General features: G+C 31.3%; 2 protein-coding genes across 3 annotated transcripts; one reads left to right on the plus strand and one right to left on the minus strand.

The window, feature by feature from the left end:
* Positions 1-2,725: 2,725 nt before the first annotated feature.
* Positions 2,726-8,898, plus strand: LOC112463702 (chitinase domain-containing protein 1). Of its 2 annotated transcripts, none has more exons than XM_025030217.1 (7): positions 2,726-2,951; positions 5,260-5,412; positions 5,513-5,693; positions 5,755-5,864; positions 7,736-7,890; positions 7,967-8,299; positions 8,665-8,898. In XM_025030217.1, exons 1-7 carry the CDS (start codon positions 2,835-2,837, stop codon positions 8,804-8,806), a joined length of 1,191 nt encoding a protein of 396 aa, XP_024885985.1. In that variant the 5' UTR covers positions 2,726-2,834; the 3' UTR covers positions 8,807-8,898. The 2 variants fall into 2 exon arrangements, with proteins under 2 accessions (XP_024885985.1, XP_024885986.1); XM_025030218.1 differs by lacking the exon at positions 2,726-2,951 and adding an exon at positions 3,014-3,579.
* On the minus strand, positions 8,808-18,213 carry LOC112463703 (estradiol 17-beta-dehydrogenase 11-like). Its single transcript, XM_025030219.1, has 7 exons — positions 17,973-18,213; positions 17,363-17,487; positions 10,701-10,811; positions 10,436-10,597; positions 10,246-10,328; positions 10,035-10,151; positions 8,808-9,115 (listed from the first exon to the last, which is right to left on the minus strand). The coding sequence occupies exons 1-7, from the start codon at positions 18,211-18,213 to the stop codon at positions 8,965-8,967; spliced, it is 990 nt and encodes a 329-aa protein (XP_024885987.1). The 3' UTR covers positions 8,808-8,964.
* Positions 18,214-24,046: the final 5,833 nt, after the last annotated feature.

The following is a 24,046-nucleotide window of genomic DNA, read 5'->3' on the forward strand; positions in this document are numbered from 1 at the left end:
TACCATAAATAACGATACATATTATATCGTGTATATACGATTGATTCAGACGGGCAATAATTGTACATATAGAAAACAATTCATAACTATAAAATTTGTATAGTTATTTTTTTATTCGGACCTAAAACGATAGAAACCGATTCGATTCAATTAATGTTTTATCTGTCTTCTAAATATGCAACGATAGAACCGATAAGATACGATTAAAAACGATACAGATATAGCCGTTTTTAATCGTTTTCTATCGGATATGGTTACCAGGGAAGATTATTAGAAATTAATGTAGAGGATTTAAAAATAGCTCATAAATTGTCAAGATTGCACGTCGTCAGATTAGACGTCGTAGGATCTCAAAGGCAAAATGTAAAATTAGCCACGCAAATATTTTCAAATACCAATGCAGCTGCAATTGAATGGTGCGGTCTTCGTGGTTTCATAAACAATTGCTTGACGTAGCCCGAAACTGTACGTTTTCTCAGTTTATTTAATAAATAGTTTGATCTGTTTAATAGTATTAGCAAGTTCGGTAACCATGAAGGACTTCACGCCTATGGTATAGATTTGGAGAAGCAAAATGCTATTTTAAACAAAGTAACAAATGTGGTAAAAAATATGAGAGTAGGTAAACGAAAAAGTCTACTTTCCTTTCAAAAAGGGATTTTATTATCTAATGCTTCGTTAATGCGTTTATACGAAGACATCACAAGTAAAAATGCAGACATAAAATATATCATGACCAACCGCCTTAATCAAGATGTGATCGAAAATTTATTTGCGTACATCCGAGCTATGGGAGCAAGTTATGACAACCCAACACCATTGCAATTTCGATACAGACTACGTTGGTATGTGCTAGGAAAGCATTCGTTAGATGTATTTACTACCGGCAGTATTTAATACCTATATGCAAGATTCTTCGGAAATGTGCTTAACTAGCGATATCAACTTCGGCGACGAGGAAAAAGAAGAAGAGAGAGAGGAGAGTAGAAAGGAAAATACCGACGATTACGACGAGGCAGATGAGTTAATTCTAGAGAATATGCAATATAATGCACATTCGAATGAAGGCTTTGATAAAGATTGTTTATATGAATTTATGGAATTTGAAGATGAAAACCCTGAAAATGATGACCCTGGTAAGCTATAAAATATGTATGTAAATATGTACACGGGAAAAAAATTTATATATATTTAGTCGACTCCGCCGTAAAATAATAAATTTGTATTTTTATTTTTTATGTATACTATGTATATGTGTGTATGTATGTATGTATGTATTATTATTAAGTAATCACTTCTACAGGCAGATAAATTACATGTGAAAGTGAGGCAGCGTTCCGTTTGACCACGTTGCGATTAATTGACTCACAGCCCTCGGTGCCTGAAGTTTTTCCACTGGACCAGCATATCAGAAATTTTTATTTTAAATCAGCCAATTGTCGACGTGGTCAATCGGATCCCACCCAAAAATAATATATTATTTATTACATTATATTATACGCCTTTTAACATATATATATATATATATATATATATATATATATATATATATATATATATACACATATAGATACAAGTATAAATATACAATATTCTCCAACTGAAGATGAATTGAGACTTTTGGATCGAGTGGAAGAATTGAATGTAATTGATGTAATAAAAGAAGAGGGTCTTAAATACATCGCAGGTTATGCGGCTTTCAGATTTCAGAGTCAATTTCCATTTTTAGGAACCCCAACAGAATTATTGATTAATCCATAACGACTGGATTAATCATATTTCTAGAGGAAGAATAATCAGCCCTTGTGTCGAATTATTTGAAACGGCGAAAATCATGGAAAATTTATTTCAAGATTATCATGGTTCTTCTATTTGTAAGGAGCCATGGATTTTTAAAACATTAGCGTCGAAAATCATCGCATTACAAAATAAAAACTGCTTAGAAATACCAAACAAAGTATTATTATGCTTAATACGCACAAGGACATATATTCGTGTTCGAGAATTAAACAAGAAATTAAAAAGTGACGCATATAAAAGAAAGAAAAAAAAAAAAAAAAAAAGAGAAAAATTACTAACATTAAAAAATAAGTACGCATTACATGTATATGTTTTTATATACTGTGTAATTATATCATATATGTATGTATGCAATATTAATAATATATTTTTCAAACTAATTTATTCTTTAACAATTGTCCTTTTTATATATAAATTAAACACAAAAATAAATAAGTAAAACATAAAAATAAATAAGTAAGACTGCGGTCCACTTGACGCTGCAAATACTTTGAAGCGTTCTTCTTTTCCTTATTTCTTCATTGAAAGAAAAGAGAAGAGGAATTCTTCGAAGCATTTGTAGCATCAAGTGGACCGCACTGACCGCAGCCTATACACTAATGACATAACGCCAAAATCAAACTGTACCGCGGCAAGATGGAGGTATCTGGCATCAATTTCTCATTGGCTGTTAGAAATATATGCGCAAGAGCACACCTGTGTTCTTCCACCATGCACGAAGCCCTTTAAGCTGGCCACACACACTTTTCGTAGAACGTAACAGTAGGGTTTCGACCAATCGCGTTGCTCAATTCGGCCGTCTGTAACCGTAGAAGTAAGAATCGAGCAACACGATTGGTCGGAACCTTACTGTTACGTTCTACGAAAGATGTGTGTGCCCTGCTTTAGTGCGGGATAATGACGATCCGAGTTGGCAACACTGAGCCAATAACCAAAAAGGAAGGAAGGCTACCGTATTTTTCTCAGTGTTCCTCAGTCACATAAGGAATATGTCAAATATTATTTGATGTATTAATATGTAATTGTTACTCAATATGAGTATGAATAAGATTATTCTAATCGCAATATTATTCCTTACTGAATTATGTTTCGGTACTCTGTTACCACCAACAGAAAAGAATAAGAAAGAGAAAGGAAAACATAACAATAAAGTAAGTATCAAAGAAAATATATTTTATTCCCATTTATATGCATGTTACAATAAAAGCATAAAATTTAATAATATTATATATACCCAGATAGCCAAGCGTGATAGAGCATATTGAGCAAACTAATGCATTGCATGTGTTTTCATATATTTGCTGTAAATTTGCTGACATTGAAATAGAATACGTTACAAATACAGCTACATGACTGCTTATACATGCAATCAGTTGACGCAATTTCAAGAGCAATATTGGTACGTTATGTTGCCTGCAACATGTCAGCAATGAATGATTCATCGTTCCATCTTGAGCATCATGATGCAAACGTGACGGCAACAACACATAGATAATGACTTCCATCCGTTATTGCGTACATGTCATCAAGCTTGAAGTTTTTTAATTGTATCTCGTTGCTAACGAAGTATTGACAATATGAAATTGTCACAAATCCCTCACAAATTGATGCTGTCACGTTGCAATCAATTTGCTGTTAATAGAAATATAATTCATATGAGTTCAACCCGACAAGCATAATGCTGTCTCACCATGTCTCGAGTTTGTCAAAATTAGTTGCATTAACGACAAGCTGCTTGTTGGCAACATGGCAGCAAACTCGCAGCATTTGGCTATCTGGGTATGTACAATATAAGATTTTAGAAAGAATAAAAGCTAAATATAAAACTAATACTTTTATACTAATTATAATTATATTACTAAAATACTCTAATAAAAACGTAATAATTGATATAAATTCTTTGCGAATTGTATGTCTTGTTAACAAACTGTTTATTGAACTGCATGCAATTTAATATTAATTGTTTTATTTAATTAAAATAAAAGAACCAAGTGATAGGTTATAATATAATTTTAATTATACGATAATTAAAACAAATATTTATCATAAATATTTAACACAAAATTATATAAGAAACTTTTCAAAATTACAAAAGATAAATGAGTATCTCAATAAGTAAAGATTGGCAACAGACTTGCTCAGATATTGCAACAGAAGCAATATAAATATTATTAATAATTTTATACTAATTATAATTATATTGCTAAAATGTTTTAATGAAAACGTAATAATTGATATAATATCATCAGTGTTTGTATTAAACTCATATTTTGCTAGTACCGCCTATCAATATAATCTGACAGCAGATTGTCGGCAGAAACCGAACAAAATCTGTTTTTTTTTCGTAAACATTTAAATGGAATATGTACATCATTAGAAAACAGCAGATTCTGCTCAGTTTCTGCAGTCAATCTACCACCATATTCTAGATCTATTCTTTATAGTTGTACTAGTGCACTAGTGCACATACTCATTGTACATACTTAAAATAAAATAGTATGTTTAAAGTTGGCGAAAGAAAGTTTTAGTGTAATCTAGTGTGGCAATAAAGAACAGACTCCTTATTAGCAAATTCTCTTATAATTCTCTTATATTTCTACTGACATTTCTATCAATAAAATTTGTAGCACTTTCAAAATTTGTTCTGAACAGATTTGACTATCCGGGTATTTATTAGTATAGTTGTATAATTAACTTATTTATATGAGGAAACAATAAAGTTTATCTATCTATTTATTAGTATCAAATATCTTGTCTTTTAATATTTTTACTAATAAATTTAATTTATATAAATTTACTAATAATTAGTAATAATTTATGTACATATATATATATATATATATATATATATATATATATTTCACCCCTAGAAGAATACCGTCACACACACAACCAAAAAAATTTCTATTTTGAAAGCCTATAAAAAGTATGCCTAAAATGTTACTTATGTGCTATAATAGTGTCATAAGGTTATATGCGAAGTCCGCTGCAGAACGGAGCAGAAATGTCATTATTTTTTTAAATTGGTTACGTTATAAGGTCGATTCAGACATAACCGTGCTGTACCCGTACCGTATCAGTACCGTGCTCGGACAGAAAAATTAGACAAGGATGCGGAGACAATAGAAATCCTTGTTTAATGTTTCTGTACCTTGTACGGTACGGATACGGTACGGGTACAGCACGGTTAGGTATTTATATAGAATAGCTATTGCACCTCAAAAATTAATAAAAATAGGCAGATTTCTTTAGGAAACAGTATAAGTTTCATTATAACAAAATATTGTAATTGTAATTATATTAGTTATCTCACAATTAAAAAAAATTGAATTAAATATGTTTTTTCTTTTCCCTGAAAATTGCAAATTTCTGAGTTGTGACAGTTCTTTTAGATGTGCGATATGTATGTATATAAAAATAAGCAGTTCCTTATTTTATAAATTTTATAAATTTTGTAAGTTGTACAAAGGCCCGGTGGACCAAGATGTTTTCCAAAGAAACTTGGTAATAGAAAATCCTAAACAACAGGACATTCTTCATGAATCTGGTCGATATTTTCAAAATACTGAGCATAGAAGATTTAAGAGAAATGTCCTAGGATATTGTACACCCGTGAGTAATTACATAGTTATTGTAACATTGCCTAGTTCTATAAAATCATAAACATGGAATCCAATAATATATTTACATTGAATATAATTCAATTTTACAGTGGAATGGAAACGGTTTTGAGATTTCCAAAACATTTCATGGCAAGTTTACAATGGTATCTCCAGTATGGTTGGCTTTTTCTTTTGGTAATACATCAACCTATCAATTGTCCATTAATTCTGTCCAGACTAAGTGGATAAAGGAAATGAGAGCCAAGAACAATGTTAATCATATCGTAAAGCGTAAGTTGAAAATAATTGAAGTATGATTATAATTCTATACTGATGTTATTACTATTTTTAGTTATACCTAGAGTATTATTTGAACATTGGTCAATCGACGACATTATTAGGATATATGGTAATAAAGAGAGTCAAATTCAATTAATAGTATCTCTCTTAGATACTGCCAAGGTATGTACATTAATAATTTATGTATATATATATATATATATATATATATATATATATATATATATATTAAAGCGTGTCATTTTGTGGCAACTTTTTTTTTCATTTTACGAATAGCATATATACTTCCAGGAAGGTAAAATAAGATAGGGGAGACCGGGGCTAAGCCAACACTATTTTTTCAAAGGCAATTTTTAATATTTAATTAAAATTTTTAGGCAAATTCAATGATATATATTTAAAGAGTGTTTCTTCAGGTACAAAATTGATTCAGGAAGTTTTGCTGTACGTCGCTTTGTTTTGCCGCCAGGAAAGGAAAAGTGACGCGAAGACAAATTTTCAAATTGAAAAATGCCGGGGTAAACTCGACACTTTGCCTGATTGACACAATTTGATCTGGAACTTATTTTTTATTGTCTGAAACTAAATATACATTTGTTTATCGTGTATTTAGAAAGTACAAAAATTTGGAATTAAGTAAAACAATCATTGGAAATAATGAGAACAAAAATTGTTAAACATTCAATTATTTTCATCTAAACTCATGTCTGAAAAACAATTTATCCACTTTTAAAAAAAGCGTGTTAACTGAATGAATTTCGTTTGTATCGAAAAATTGAAGCCTCTTTTCCGCGATGCCGATTGGTTATCTCGATTGATTGCCGCGCCGTAGCTTGCTTCATTCCGTGAGGGACTGTCATCGCGGAGTGTGGCGAGTTTCGTGCGTGTAGTGCGTCGTGTGTGTCATGATGTGACAGCTCGCGTCGTGTCGCGAGGTTAATCGTCCCGCGTCGTGTCGAGATTATTATATAATAGCATAATGTTAAAGCTAAATAGCGCGCGCGAAGCGCGCGTCTGTAGTGTCTAGTGCAAGTAAATTCGCGATTACACGTGCGCACAGATTTGTCATGGGCCATATGCTGCATTACAAGCATCGTTTATTATTGAGAACTAATAAAACAGCGTGTCGACTTAGCCCCGAACGTCGTTTTTTACTTTTGTTACTCCAAAAATATAAAAATTTTAAAAATATGCAAAAATTATTATCGGATTCGTATAAAGCATCGAATTTCCCATCAAAATTCCTTACCGGTAGATTCGCAAGAGTAAAGCTCGATGAAAGAGTAGACATTTTTGAGAGATCAGAAAAATTACTTTTTACTATCAAAAACGCTTATGTCGCGTTAAAAATTACACTATAACTCAGAATGTTACCAAATTCCGTTGATAATACTGGCACATAAAGACGCATTTACAGTAGGAAAGGCAAGTTTCTACGATAGATTTAAATTGGCAAAAAGCCTAGTGTCAAGTTAGCCCCGTTGTCGGCTTAGTCCCGGTCTCTCCTACCTGTTAAATTTTTAGCCCTTAATATTAATATTAACAGGTCGCTCATCGCGATTTTGCATTTTTTATTTAGTAAGATAGAAAAAATTTTATAACTATCTAACAAACAGTAATACAGCATTGCGCTACATAAATTTTCTGTAGTAAATTTACCGCTCTACAAAAAAGATCTCTTATTATTTTTTTATAAATTCAACCGTTCAAAAGATATTCAAAGTTAAAGTTTGATAAATTTTATAAAACTTGTTTTTGCTTTTTATGAATTTTGTATCATATCGACTATCAAAAATTATAAAATACTCAATACATATTTTTGTAGAAAATTTAACGATCTACAAAAAAGGTCTCTTATGTTTTTTTTATAAATATAACCATTTGGACGATATTAAGGTTTATACTTTGAACTTTAAATGCAATAATATATATATATGCATATATATATATATATATATATATATATATATATATATATTATTGCATATTCTCTATCTATTAAAATATAAAACATAAAAATTTTATATTTACAGACCTTCCACTTTGACGGATATGTTTTAGAAATATGGAATCAGTTTGTATTTGCAGGTGCAAATTTACAAATTGTTACTTCTATAGTCAAATCCATTGCACAAAAGTTGAAGAAACATAATTTAGATATTATATTAGCAGTGCCACCATCTAGAGGGTACTTAATACTTTTTAAAATAGATATAAGAAACATAAATTTAATTTTTTTACTTAGTCAAGTTGTTTGTTTTTAGTGCACAAATTGAATTTTTTTCAAAGCAACAGTTTGATGAATTAGCATTATATGTAAATGCCTTTTCACTTATGACTTATGATTATTCGAGTATTCAAAAACCAGGTCCGAATAGTCCTCTCGATTGGGCCAGACAATGTGTAGAATTGTTAGCTCCAGAGAAAGACGATCCTAGACGATCTCAAATTTTATTAGGTATTAACTTCTATGGTTATAATTATACACCAGAGGGTGGCAGGGCAATTTTCGCCTCTGAATATTTGGATATACTGAAATCATTCAAAGGAAAGATTCATTGGGATGACAGCAGCAAAGAGCATTTCTTTGAACCAAAGTAATATTTTATTACAATCTATCTGTTCTTTCTCTTTCTTTTTTTCAGTCTCGTTTGTCTCTACTCCTTTCCTATATTTTTTCTTCATCTATTTTCCTCATTTTCCCTCTCCCTTTCCTTCTTTTTACTTATCCTTGTTTTCTTCTCCCTTTTTTCCCCCAATCATCAATTTCTTATTTTCTATGACTTTTCTATTCTTCTCTTTTCTCTTATCCTTTTCTATTTTCTTTTTTTCTGTGCCGTCTTTCCTTCTCTCTCTCTTTTTTCCTTTTTTCCTTTTTTTCTTTTTCTTATTTATAATTAATATAAAAAATGTAAAAAAAACTTTTTAATATTATATTTATAAATTGATGTATTTATTTCAGATTAGCTACAGGTAATAGCTATGTCTTCTACCCTACGTTATATTCCATTCAAACTCGATTAGAACTTGCTAACGAATTGGGTACAGGAATCTCGATTTGGGAATTAGGTCAAGGATTGAATTATTTTTATGACTTATTATAAGTAGTTACATAACTTTCCATTTTATATAACAAAAATTTTGTGATATCTATATGTATATAAAGATGCATGTACATAAAAGAAAGCGACAAAATATTTCAATAATCATATATAAATTTTTGTATTATTGATAAAATATATGTATTGTGCCTCGTATAACTTTAACGCACGCATCTATCTTTATAATTCGTTGTACTATTATTATCATTATTATCTTTATGGTTCGAGTCACGACCTTTGAATGTCATCATGATCTGTGGTCCTTTCAAAATGTGATACATTAATGCCCAGCTCACTTTCATCGGTAATAAGCTAATAAATAACAATATCAATAACTTTAATATACCTATATGTATATATGTTTATTTATTTATTTATTTAGTAAAACTGCATATATTAAGAGCGATTTCACTGATTTTAATGATCTTGACATATATTATCAAAAATAGCTCTAATATTTAAGAAATTTTAGCCATTGTTCATTGTCTATTAAAGAGTTGTTAACAATTAAAAGTAGTCGTTCTCTTCGGTGCTTCGGACGTACATTCATGGATTTTTGACTTTGTATTAGAAAGTAAAAAGAAAGCGATAGACAATTGCAAATTATAATAAATTACGATTATTTATTTCGTTGATATTTTCAGATATATATTTGTTATAATATTAAAAATAGCATCTACAAGTTTACGGTGATTAAAATAAAAATTCAACTAAATACGTAATGAATTATTAATTCATACTCATTGTCAGTAAAGCATAATAAATTATACATATATTTATGTGGTTTATTTTATTCCCTTAATAATTTTTAATAAACAATTTACGTGTATACATATATTTAAATAATAGATGCTTAGATGGAGGAACTTCGCTCTCTGTATTCTTCCCCTGAAGAAATTTTAACCTAACTTAAACTTAATTTTAGTTTCAAAATGAAATAAGTTTAGATTAGGTTAAGAACTTTTTCGAAGTGCAGGGAAAGGAAACTTTTCCTCCGCCTAAGCACTTTACTCATTATAAAATGTATATATGCAAATAACGTAGAATTCTCTGTACTCGATAAGCTCGGTAAGTTATGGCATTCAACATACGTCTTTATAATTCAATTTATTTGTTAATAACTTTTTAGTAAATAGATCGATTAACGACTAAAATCTTTTGCAAGTTAATTAGGGTTGCGTCTTTGACAACATATGTCAAGGTCATTAAAGTTTTATTATTATAAACTCACCTTTTAAATGGCAGTAAATATCTTAGAATATTAGGTAGTACTATCAACGTCTCGTTCGCTAATACACCTGTGACCACTTCTTCGGCAACATATGTTGGTTCAAGCATCGGCATCAATCTTGAAATATTATTTTATTATAAAGTACATTATGTATTATAAATAAATGTATAATGTTCTCTCCAGGAATATCGCATTATATATTTTCACGAACCTAGGTTTCACTCCATTAAACATTCCCGTATTAATAAGATAGGGACAAACTAAAGTCATATGAATTCCTTCGTATCCATGTACCTTAAAATATATTGATAATAATAAAATAATAATAATTGTAATAAGAAAGTGATAAAAATGACATAAAAACTATTTGCTTTACTCGATAATTGGATATTCTTACGCACTTTGAGTTCGGTGAAGAGACTCTCGTGGCATCCAATGGCGGCGAATTTTGTTGCAGAATAATCTGTACAATTGTAAATCCCTAAAAGCCCAGCGACGCTCGCTATCGTCACAATGTGACCATGATTATTTTTCATCATATCTTTCAAGAATGACTTTGTAATCTGTGGAGAAATACTAAATAAAATATATAAATCGGAAGTTTTGTATAATAACCTTTATAAAAAAAATCTGAAAAACTCAAATTTCTTTAAAATTAACACTCACCCAATAATGTGACAGAATATTCACTTTGAAAGTTTTTTCAATTTCGTTGTCGGGCAATTTCATAAAAGTCTTCCCGTATACATATCCAGCATTATTTATTAACAGACTCACCTATGGAAAAAATTGTTCACTTTTTATTTAAAAATAATATTATAAAGATAAATTTTAATATTTTATCTTATCGATTTTATAAAAAGATTATCTTTCAAGAAAAATTTAAACCATATACATACATTAATTGCCAACGTATTTTTAATAATCGTAATAAGACATTGAAAGAATTGAAAATTAACGTAAAAGTTACAATAGTTACATTATATTAATTCTTTAGTTATGGCGTGCTTCGCTATAAAAATGAAAATCGTCCACTGGGTGCAAACCGATAATCACAAAGTCAGTCACTATAACACGATAATCAGGATTGCGTCAAAGTTCTATACTCAAAGTTCTATACAAAACGTCTGCTCTTGTAATTAATTTACAATTAATTCAATATTTTTACATTACAATGTATATTAGTAAAATAAATTAATACAACACTATACACTTACAATTTAATTGATATTAATAATTAATTGTGCTTTTATTTTAAATTGAGTTTTTGTTTTAAAAGGCCACGTTATAAGACAAAGTAATATTAGCGCCAGTCCGCGCAAAATAGCGTGTTTGGGGTGATGTGCAACACTGTGTCGACATGCAAGATCGCAACTGTGGCGGTCTTCCGACCGCACAATCGAAACGGTACGCGCGCCGCGCGCGCGCCAACCGATCACGCGCCGAGCGCGTGGGCCAGACTACGGCCCGCGAAGCTATACGAGAGTGCCGCCGATAGGTGGCAGACTTTCTCGCGTTTCATTTCCCGACAGGGAAGAATAAAAGGCCACACGGCGACGGCCTAGGCAGCTTTCGACTGCTCTCAGGCTCACAGCCAAGACCAGGAGAAGTACTTTTTGATAACGACCTCGCCGTCACCTTGCCGCCGCCGAAGCTACGGCCACCACCGAGACGAGCTGCGCCACTTCGCCTGCCGCTACCGAGACAACCTCAGCGGCCCCTGGACTGCCGTCCAGGCCAACTGTGGAAGCTCGTCCCTCTCCAGCTCTCGCCGGTGAGACTGACTCGTCCTCCACGTGCGCTCATCTCAACGTGGGACGTAAGGGTCCGGCGCTACACATCTCCTCGACTATCGTGGACGGTGCCTCCACTCCTGTCGCCTCTGCCACCGTCACCTTCCGAGCGGGTACACCAGGAGACGCAGACCATCCCTCCTGCGCGTGTTCATCGAGGCGTGCAACACCAGCCTCCACGCGACACTCAGGAAGTGCAGACCGACCCGGAGTGGGAGATTACCTCCTCACAAGGAACACAGACGGAGGAGCCACCGGTACAATCAGCGGCGTCTACGCAGACCGAGGAACCGGAGCGGTCCCTCACACCACCAGGGACACCGCCGGCGTGGCGGAAGTACAGTTCCTTCCGGAGGACCAAGACGCAGCCGAGCATCATCTGGCGTGAGCGACTCCCCGACTAGGAGGAGAAGAAACCAATCGGCCCTTCTCAGGGCCACCACACAGGAAGAACCCAAACGGCCCTTTTCAGGGCCGCCTTCACGGCCCTTCTTAGGGCCTTCCACAGCACACTGACACACCTACACTTGTATTATAGGACATAGAATAAACGACCTATTTATTACATACATCTGTCTCTCAGGTCACTCGACGATACCTTTCACGCTACGGCATATCCTCTGCGAAGGGCACGCGACGCCCCAGCGTAAGTGGCACGATAGCCCACAGCAACTATTTTACTTGTGACAACTGCGATTCAGATAATGAAAAATAAAGTTTTTTGCGTTTTTCCTTTCATTACTATATTAATTTTTAAGCGATAAATAAATAAGAAATCAAATAAAAAATAATTTTTTTTGTGAAATTTCCATTTGTCAGAGGTCGATTTGTCCACCAGATTTCGATTAATTTGTATTTAAGAAGCCCAAATTTAACATTTAAGTCGATTGATGTCGATATTCATGCATTTTTTACTTTAATTTTACCTGTGTTGCACATCACCCCAAGAAAATTTGAAAATGCTAAAACAGACGTTTTTTTGAAAACTCGCAAAATTTTTAGGAAGAATTTAAATTTTTGAAAATCCTATCACGCAGAATTTTAGTATTTTCCTTCCTCTACATTATACAGCCATGATATATTCAAGAATTTGATTTTTGGATATGTTTTCCGAGCAACAAAAAAAAGTGTTGCACATCACTCCACACAACCTATTATTCTATCGTAGATTCATACTAATACCTATAATACATTTATATATATATATATATATATATATATATATATATATATATATATATTCATATATGTATGTTTACTATATTCGCGCGGAGTATCATTTGCTATTGCAGTTCATGTATAAATAAAACATACTAATTGTGAGGAGAAAACATTTTAATCTTAACACAAACAAAACCACCCGGTAAAAAATTTTTTATATAAAAACATCTAAATATATATAATCATATAATATTATATAACTAGATTTTTCGCCCGCGCTTCGCGCGGGCTCAAAATCTGTTCCCCAAACTCACCCATTAATTAGGAGCACCAATAGAACCCCATAAAACCCCCAATTTTTAATCACATAGTAGCCATCCCCATAAAATTAGTAATCTTTTGGTACCAGTTTCATCAAAATCATCTTTTTTTCTCTTATACAATCTCTGTTTATATGTACAAGAAAAATAATAAGAAAATAATTAAAAGGATAATTTTTGCATTGTTTTTTTTTTTTACAAAAAAATAAAGTCTGTGCAAATGTGAAAAATTTGCTCATATATAATTATATATAATTATATTTTACTAGCTGGTTACCCGGGCTTTGCCCGGGAGTCGTTTTTCTTCAAACTACTTCATTTATTCAGAAAATTATTAAAAGATGAGTATTATCATTAAAGAAATGTTGTTCATTTATATTTAATATTTCTCGAAAAATTTATTTAATTTTAAAACCAGTTTCCAACATTGTATGTTGTCTAATTTACGCCAATTTTAAGATATTCGGCCTTTTTTTTTGTTTTTCGTTGGAGGAGGAAAATGCTTAATGCATGCTCTAGGGCCGGTCCCTAAGGTTATGCCGGATTTGCACCGGCTAAAAACCTCCCTCATCCCCCACCCTCGTGTTAATTATGATTAATTTATTATTCTAATGCTTTCTGATAAACAATATTTTTTGTTTTTCCTTCCGGTGCATAAATGTATAAATCTTTTGGCGTGCCTACTCTTGAGCAAGCGACATATAGTTGACCATGGGAAAAACATGGACTTTCTAAATTAATACCTGCCACCTTTAGTGATTGTCCTTGTGCTTTATTTATAGTCATTGCAAATGCAAGTCGTACTGGATATTGCAATCGCTTAAATTTGAAAGGCATGTCAGTAGGTATTATAAGAATGCGTGGAATGAATACATCTTCTTCTTTAGCACTGCCAGTTAATATTGTCGCCTCTATTACGTTTGGCATAAGTTTCTTCACACTTAACCTAGTTTCATTACACATTTTAGGTGGATCCAAATTTCCAGGTATTATAATGCCCTCGACTCGGCATTTCTTTTTCGATTTTCTTCAAGTCGGGCTTCAAGCTGTTGAGTCGTCTCCGTTGCCCTCGACTCGGCATTTCTTTTTCGATTTTCCTCAAGTCGGGCTTCAAACTGTTGAGTCGTCTCCGCTGCCCTTGACTCGGCATTTCTTTTTCGATTTTCCTCAAGTCGGGCTTCAAGCTGTTGAGTCGTCTCCGCTGCCCTCGACTCGGCATTTCTTTTTCGATTTTCCTCAAGTCGGACTTCACGCTGTTGAATCGTCTCTGCTTCTCTTAATAATTTAATTTTCTTAGATTTTAAACTGATTTGTCCAATAGATTTTCTCTTTTTCGGAGGCATTCTAAAATTATTTTTTTAAGATTTTATTCTATAATATAGATCCTTTAAGAGAGATAAAGTTAATAATTCAAATTTAGAAGAAAAATCGGTCCCTAAAAAATTGTAAATTACTTATTTCAAAATATTACGTTGCTCGCTCGCGTGCTTTCCTTCACGTTTAATCGAACTTTCGCAACAAACATTACAAAAATATTGTAAGTATGTGATATTGTAAGTATATGTTATTTACGGAAAACGACGTTTTACTTACAAAAAATATTGTAAGTATGTGATATTGTAAGTATATGTTATTTACGGAAAACAACGTTTTACTTATCTATTTCAAAATATTGCGTGCGTTGCTCGCTCACGTGCTTTCCCTCACGTTCCCAATCTCCGCTCTTCCTGACTCTTCCGTACTCACAAAAATTATTAACACACACAGGTTCACAATTTAGAACTATCTATTACAATTAATATTTGCAATTAATATCACTGACTCACATTTTAAAATTGATTATATTTGCAATTTCAATACTGCTCGCGTTATGTTCGTTTGACTTGAATGCTCGCGTTATGTTCGTTTGACTTGAAGTTTCAGCTTTGTAACAAACGAAGTTCATGCGAGACAAAACGTCAATTCGTAACGGTATTCACTGAATACTATTTCTTATTTGAATTTAATTTCAATCTCAAATCGAACTTTCACAACAGGCATTACAAAAAATATTGTAAGTATGTGGTATTTGCGGAAGATAACGTTTTATATACAATTCTTTAAAATTCGGTCAATTATTTCCTGAAAAATTGAAAAAATTTTGGATACCGGTTCCCAAAAAGATCGGTAACAAAAAACTATACTCTCAAAAAATTGGAAAAATTTCTGATACCGGTTTCCCAAAAGATCGGTAACAAAAAATTATACACTTTATGACACTCCCCGGGAAATTCTACCCCTGATTCATATACAATTCTTTAAAATTCGGTCAATTATTTGGCTTCGCCCGGGAGTCGTTTTTCTTCAAACGACTTCATTTGTATTTCAATATCCTTAATGGAAAAAAATTCCTTTATCAGACAATAGCTTATCAAGCAAAAATCAATTAAATAATTAATGTTTTTACTAAAATGATTTTTACTTATTGTAGATATTTATTATTTCCATTTTGTTCTATCGGTTAGTTAATTCTTCTACGGAACTTTTGCAAATTTTAAGATCCTGCTTTTTTTTGTTGGAAAAGGAAAAAGGTTACGCATACCCTAAGGCCGGTCCCTAGGGTTATGCCGGACTTATTCACCGACTAAAAACCTCCCCCGGCCCCCAACCCCAGAACTATCAATCCCATAATAAAAGTTTAAAACTTAAGCATCTGGAATGTGTTGTTCAAACGGAAAAGTTAAGTTACCGCTTTTAAATCAGCCACCCGACACACTTTTTATGTTTATGTCAGGAATTACATCAGAATCAAAACATTTCCTACAAAACATTCGGTCAATTATTTACCAAAAAATTGAAAAAATTTCGGATATCGGTTCCCAAAAAAATCGGTAACGAAAAACTATACACTCTATAACACTCCCCAAAAAATTCTACCCCTATTTTATACTTTCATCGGTCAATTATTTTCCAAAAAATTGGAAAAATTTCTGATATCGGTTTCCCAAAAGATCGATAACAAAAAATTATACACTTTATGGTACTCCCCGAGAAATTCTACCCCTGATTCATATACAATTCTTTAAAATTCGGTCAATTATTTCCCGAAAAATTGGAAAAATTTCGGATACCGGTTCCCAAAAAGACCGGTAACAAAAAACTATGCACTCTATAACACTCCCCGGAAAATTCTACCCTTATTTTATATACTTTTGGTAAAAATTCGGTCGAATAGTTTAAGAGTGTATAAAGAACATACATGCATACATACAGACATTCTATTTTATATATATAGAAGATATGTATTGTTACTGTGGTATTGTTACATTTATATATTTATGATTATAAATGATTATAAATGAACAATGCACAAACAATAAAAAAACAATGCAAAAATTATCCTTTTAATTATTTTTCAATTCTTTTTCTTATTATTTTTCTTGTAACGTACGAACAGAGATTATACAAGAAAAAAAGCATATATGAACATATTTTATATAATATTTTATATAATATTATATGATTATATATATTTAGATATGTTTTTATATAAAAAATTTTTTACCGGGCACGATCAGAAAATTTAAGAATATCTTTCAGGCAAGATACGTAAAGATATCTTGCGCACCAGCGCTCCTTCTTTTTTTCTTTAAATTAACAGCTCGTCGTCACGGATATTATAAGTCTTCAAAAAGATTAGACCAAAATTTCAGTATCTATTTTTCAAATCTCTAACTATTTCGATTCCACACAATTTATTATTTTACGCGAATGCAATAACACATTTACATTATATTTACTCTATAACGGTGCATACCTATATGTATAATAATGTGTGTCAGAAAGAGAAAGAGAGGGGGGGGAAGGAGAGAGGGAGAAATATGAATAGGTAAAGCAAAATTATAGTTTATTTCGATTGTTCATGAAGTTCTAGTATATATAACAATTTGCTGTTAATTTAAAAAAAAGAGAATGTTGGAGCGCTGATACGCAAGATATCTTTACGTATCTTGACTGAAAGATATTCTTAAATTTTGTGGTACAGAATTCTTAAGTTTAACAACATTTTACTCACATTTCCGACTTCAATCTGTACCACTTTTGCTGTATGATACACTTCTTCTTTGTCAGCTATATCGCAATAATACGTCCAACATTTTCCACCAATTTTTCTAATCTCCTCTGCAACTTCCGCAAGACCTGCGTTTACCATTTACGAATTTATTTATGCTTATATACATACTTATCTCTTAAAATTTATTAGAAAGGAATTGAATCAAATGTGTTTAAATATACTGTAAATATATACATATTGTCTACATGTTTGTATATACATTTATACACATTTATACAAGAAAAATTATTAAACTTGCATTATGCGACTGTGTAACTGTGACAATAATATCTACTAGTTCAGAAGAGTCAGGTAGCAAAAGAATAACAAGACAAAATTGACAGAATTAATAATGGTTTATCATGCATAATTTGTTTCAGACATGGTAGCTATCATATTCGTATATGTACATTTTACGCGTGAAAACTAAACATTAATTTTTTTTGTTTTTTAGATGTAGTTAGCATTCGGATGATTCAGACATCTAGGTATATATACATATACATATGTGTATGTGTGTAAGATTTTATTTAAAGAAAAAAATAATTATTTAGTTGGAATTATCTCTCACCGTTTTTATTGATGTCCCAAACGACTACGTGTGCACCGAGTTTGGCAAATCTGATTGCAATTAACTTGCCGATTCCGCTAGCACCGCCCGTAACGAGAGCAATTTCACCCTTGATCGATTTTGCTCGATATCGGCGTGGAATTAGCGTTAGCACTACAGTCTTGGTGAAATAAACTATTGCCATGCCGATAAATAGCAATAAATCGTAAATCACATGCATGCCTTCCTTCAGATTCATCATTTTATGATCTAGTATTGCCGAAAAACATTGTAAATTATCGATTATTATTATCATCAATGTGTATTGTATAATAAGTTTATTTTGTCAAAATTATATATGATTATAGACTTATATGATTAATTAATAATACAAAATTGAGTTTATTATAATTGTTAAATATATAAAAAAAGGTTATACATACATATATATATATACACATATGTGACATTCCACGTCAAGTGGCCCCTTCCCTCTGTCCAAAAATTGAAGCGACTTTAAATATTGAGTTTGGGCTTAAAATGTTCGTATAAGCGAGGGCTTTCGAAATTTGAGTGGCTTTTTTAAAAAACTCCATAACCCCATGACCCCATAAGCAAAATAACCCATAAACCTGATGAAGTGATCTTACAATATGATTTATACGACTTGTCTCATCTCAATAATCGCTTTAAATAAGCTGTTTGGCCCTAAAACCCTCATAAACTATTAACTCCATGACCCCTTGATCTTATAACCCTCAAAACCCCATAACCTCATCAAGTTGAGCATTAGTATAGCTAGGAGAATATTATTAATCGGCAACCTGTTATGGCAACGATCGACATTAAAATCTTCAGATTCATAATTTAAAGTAAGACTTTGTAACAGAATTATATTCATAATTTTATATACAATGTGAGACAAAAAATATTTGAAAAATTATATACAGGGTGTTCAAAATAAAAGTATCCAGCCGAAAAGATGGAGTAGATTGGGTCAAACTGAAGAGAAAAATCATGTACCATTTTGCAAAATTCGCAATACTTACTGAGAAATAATTTGAAAAAGATCGGCCAATTTACTCTAGTAGAAGCGCGCGCCGAGAAGAGACGTCCCATTTTCAAATATTTGCGAATTTGCAAAATAGTACATGACTTTTCTCTTCAGTTTGACCCAATCTACTACATTGGCTGGATATTTTTATTTCGAACACCCTGTACATAATAATACGTAAAACACATCAAAATACGTATATATAAAAAAACCACGTTGTATAAAATTTTATAGATAGAATTCCATCCCGAAATTTGACATAAACTATAAGATCTAAAGTGAATTTTATATCTTTAATAATATTCGTTTATTATTGTTAACAGTATTTTTCTTCTGTAGTGATCCTTAATATTCGAATAACGAGTTAAAGACTTTAAACAATAATAAAATTTAAATGTTTATATCTGCATTATTTCGAAAATTCGAATTTATGATCTGTTTTATTTAAATTTTCACGTATCTCTCTATGCCAAGTTACATGTAGTAATTTATGAAAATGTATTCAGGATCATCAAGTCATAGCATTTTAGATAAATTCAACGATGACTGCTGACTGGTGAAAGCCAGCTAGCACGATGGAAAGTTGTACCTTTCATCCAAATCTTCTTTGAGAACACAAAACACTAAATTCTTATTTGTAAATTAAATAAAAAATTGTGTAAATTATTATAAAATACACTGTAGTTCGTGTTATATATTATAATATACTATGTTCCTTGATGTAGTTTCTATTTTATTCTGCTTCAAACTCTCTTCTTTTTTATGACAGAATGCTACTAATATATTTAATGTATATCTCAAACTTTTTGCAATTAACCCTCCATAATGCATGAATAAAAAATGTGCCTAAATAGTACTAGTAGTAATTAAATAGCAAATATTGTTCTTTTACATATTATATTCTTTAAGTATATACTTTGAATATATTTTAAATCTAAATATTTATTTTCTTTTTTGTTTATATGTACACATATAATTAAAAAAAATTTTTAATGTACTTTTTAAACAAACTTTAAAAAAAATATACATATATATTTGAAATTCTTTTTAAAATATATTTAATCTAACAATCTCGCAACTGATTACCTTTTGTTTGATGGAATGTGTAAGCATTCGATATTCGGTCCCTCAGTAATTCGCACAGCTTTGCGGAAATCACAGTTATAATAGTTTTATACAAAAAGTACAGAGAATACAAAAAATAGAAGTTCTATGTCAAAGTTTCACCATATTCGTTTCAACTATAACTTTCTCGCACTGTCTTCAAAATAAATCAAGTGTGTCCTATGCTTCACAATGTACACTAGGTGACCGGCAAATGTTGACTGTGGCTTCTAGTGCGCCCGAATTACCGAGTGCACTGTGGAAACGTCAGATCATGAAGTCTTGACTAGTACAAGCGCGAAGCGATCCGTCAGGACTATGGGGACAAGAAAATAACTGGAGAGAGTGCAAGATTGCGGGAACGTAAGATTTTTAATAAGAGGAGGTGTGGCGAGTGAAACTAATAGTTTAACGAGGACGTCGCAGTTACCCTTTTAAATAAAATATACTCTTTACAAAATACATATCGTCTACATGTTATCTGCATAAAAACATTAACAATATTAGAAAAAATAGCGTAGCAAAGAATTTCGCATATTGATGATTGTATATACAGGGTATCTTATTTTAAATGCCCAAGGCAAATATCTAAAAAAATATGGAAGATACAAAAAAATGTTTCAGGCAAAAGTTACACGATTTGAAGGGGGCCTCATGATGAAAATATGGACTTGACCTTGAGTGACCTTTTCAAATCAATGTGATCGATGTTTTTTTAAATAGAACTTCCCTTTATTGCATATTCTTGTAGAATTTGTCAAGACGTTTTCAAAACACTATGATAAAGCTTTCTTTTGTTAAGAATTTTCTGAGATATTTCAAAAATTTTGTCATTTTAATTTTTAATATAAAATATGAAATATCGTATAGTATAGTATATCGAATCGTATAGTGTTCACTTTTTGATAACTTTACCTTGATACTTTTATACATGGAATAATGAAAGAAATCGATTATTGTAAGAAAAAAAACAGAAAAAATTATTTGAAAATTGAATGCATCTTGTAGACGCATTCAATATTGCAAAATTGCAAATGTAAAAATATTATTATTTGCTTCCTTTCATTATTCTACGTATAAAAGTATGAAGGTAAAGTTGTAGAAAAGTGAATACTTCACCAGATATTTCATATTTTATATTAAAAATATTATAACAAAATTTTAAATATCTCAAGAAATTCTTAACGAGAGAAAACTTTATTATAGTGTTTTGAAAACGTCTCGACGAGATCTACAACTTTTATCTCAAGGAAAAAACAAGTTCCATTTAAGAAAACATCGATCACATTGACCTGGCCTTGAAAAGGTCACTCAAGATCAAGTCTATATATTCATCATGTAACCCCCTTCAAACATGCAACTTTTGTCTAGAACATTTTTCCGTATCTTCCATATTTTTATGGAATAAAGATATTTGCATGGGACATTTAAAATGGGACACCCTGTATATATAACGCACTTCAACGTCTCTTCTTTAAGTTTGTCCAGACTACCTTACATAGATTACACTCCCTCTATATATTTTTAATGACCAGTATAAGGATCATTAACGAGAGATCTATTCCTTTTTACAATTACACTTTCTGTACTTTCATCTTTCTCTGCTTAAAGCAGATCTATATATAAACTCGTTTTATTTTAAATACAGATAGTACAGTCAAGAAAGTAGCTAAAACGAATACGGTGAAACTTCGTTCCGGTACGTAACCTGTGATTACATTGTACATGATAACGGCAAATGTAGGTATACATTGCACAATCTACGTTGCGACAAGTTCTCTAAATTGCACCTTCTTGTTTTTAGCATTGGATGTAAAAAATTAGTAGTCGATAACTGCATATTATATACTTTTTTAATTTTGATAAACTAAAACACAACAACATATAGCACGCGTTATTTTTCATTTATTTTTTGCCAATATTTAAAAACAAATTATTAATTTATATGCATTTATGTTGATAATGTAATCTTTTTTATAACTTTGTCCACAAAATAAATTACTAGAAACTGTTAACTAAAATAACTTTTTATTTGTTGAATCTACAAAAAAATATTTAAGAGAACAGTTACATTGCCATGCATTTTTTAATGAGAAATCAACATCGTCGATAATTTTTTAAATAAAACAATGTAATTTTTCTTACATATAATTCGTTTAGTACAAATTTATCAACTTAACTTAATTAATCTAAATTTATTTTTATTGCGTTAACTAAAATTTTTATGTTCTAATACATTTATTATCTCTCCAGAGACATTGCATGAAATTTTCATCAACTAAACAATTTTGTCATTAAGTGACATTGCGTAAATCAGACGCTATAAACCTCCAGCAAATATTGCGTGGTACTAACCTTTCCCATAGAAAGTCGTTTGATTGCCTAAATCCTTGAACTGCGCGAAAAATTCATATTGGCAAATATCTTTGCTTTTCATTGCCAAATAATGATAGACCTCTCGCCTCCAGATTATACTTCAACATTGATTATACTCTAATATTGATCTTTGAACATGTAAACATATTTTATATTTGTTATTGTACGATTTTTTTTATAAAAGAAGATATATTATATTGTAAATAGAGTAAATAATCAATAATTATTTACTATCATTGAGATAAGTGAATCTTAACAGAACGCATATGCGAAGTTTTGCGATCTTCTCATTGAGAGAAATGTAGGTAAATTGAAGGTGGAATGGAAACACTTCCCCACCTAAAACTGGTGAAAGGATGACGCTGCCAAACTGGGTCGCAACAATTGACTTGATGCACGAACAGGAGAGAGAAATATAAGGGCAATATGCCATATATTAATGACATAAAACGTTTTATGCGATATTATGTAAATAGTATCCCCAACAAAACATATACAAGATGTAGAAGAAGGAAACCTTCATCCATGCAATAATCAATTTTTCTCACGTGCTTGTTTCAATACAAATTATCTTTTAAAAAACTGCTAACAAAACAAGAAAGTAAAAACTCTAATACATTAAATGAATTATTTTAAACAATGTTAATTTTTTGATATTTTTATTTTACAATTTTTTGATATTTTATTTTATTTTTTATTTTATTTTACAATTTTATTTGATATCTTATTTTACAATTTTAATTTAAAAAATTTAAGTTACTATTGATGACGCACGAACCTTCATAAGATATATAAATAAATTTTTTAAATTCTCGATATTAGTTGATATTAAAAGTTTATGTATGATATGCTATATATATAATATTTTATTAAAAATAAATATTAACAGTGAAAATAAATCATAATTTTTATTATATGTACCTATTTAAATTGTTTAATTAGAAATTAACCTCAGTTTCATTATGTGGCCAAAACTAGTACTTATTGTGGCGAAAACTGGTGTTTTGGTGGCCAAAAACGGTGAAATCGGAACTTATGATATAATTTTTATTTTTGAAATATTTATTTAAATTTATTTGTTTGCCGATCTTAAGTTTCTTATCTAAAAGATTCTTAAGAATATATTAAAGTAGTTAAAAACGTTACATAACAAAAAGAATTTAATTAAAACGTATTTATTTCGTCAAAAATCCTTAAAGTGGCCACAAACGGTGCACTGACCCTATTACGCCATAGTTGTGAAAAAGGGTGAATCAATAATACTTATCGCTGAAATGATTACGTCTGAGCATGACATTCCATCGATAAGCACATTGTTAAAAAGGTATCGACAGTTTGCCGAAGTAAACCAAAGGAAATGGCCACTTTTTAAAGTTGTAGTGGTAGATTGGAGTTGGGCATTAATAAACTCCCTTATGAATGAATGGAATAGATGTGACATCACAGAATATTTGGAACGTGTGTACTCCAGTTTGGATAAAGGGACTCCGATTGAAGAAGAAACGTACTTTCTTCCTTTGAATTCGTCGCGCTACAGTAGTTGGTAGTAGGCCAAAGTCGG

Source organism: Temnothorax curvispinosus, unplaced genomic scaffold, assembly GCF_003070985.1.
Source record: "Temnothorax curvispinosus isolate PA1 unplaced genomic scaffold, ASM307098v1 QBEX01013571.1, whole genome shotgun sequence".
Taxonomy (NCBI): domain Eukaryota; kingdom Metazoa; phylum Arthropoda; class Insecta; order Hymenoptera; family Formicidae; genus Temnothorax; species Temnothorax curvispinosus.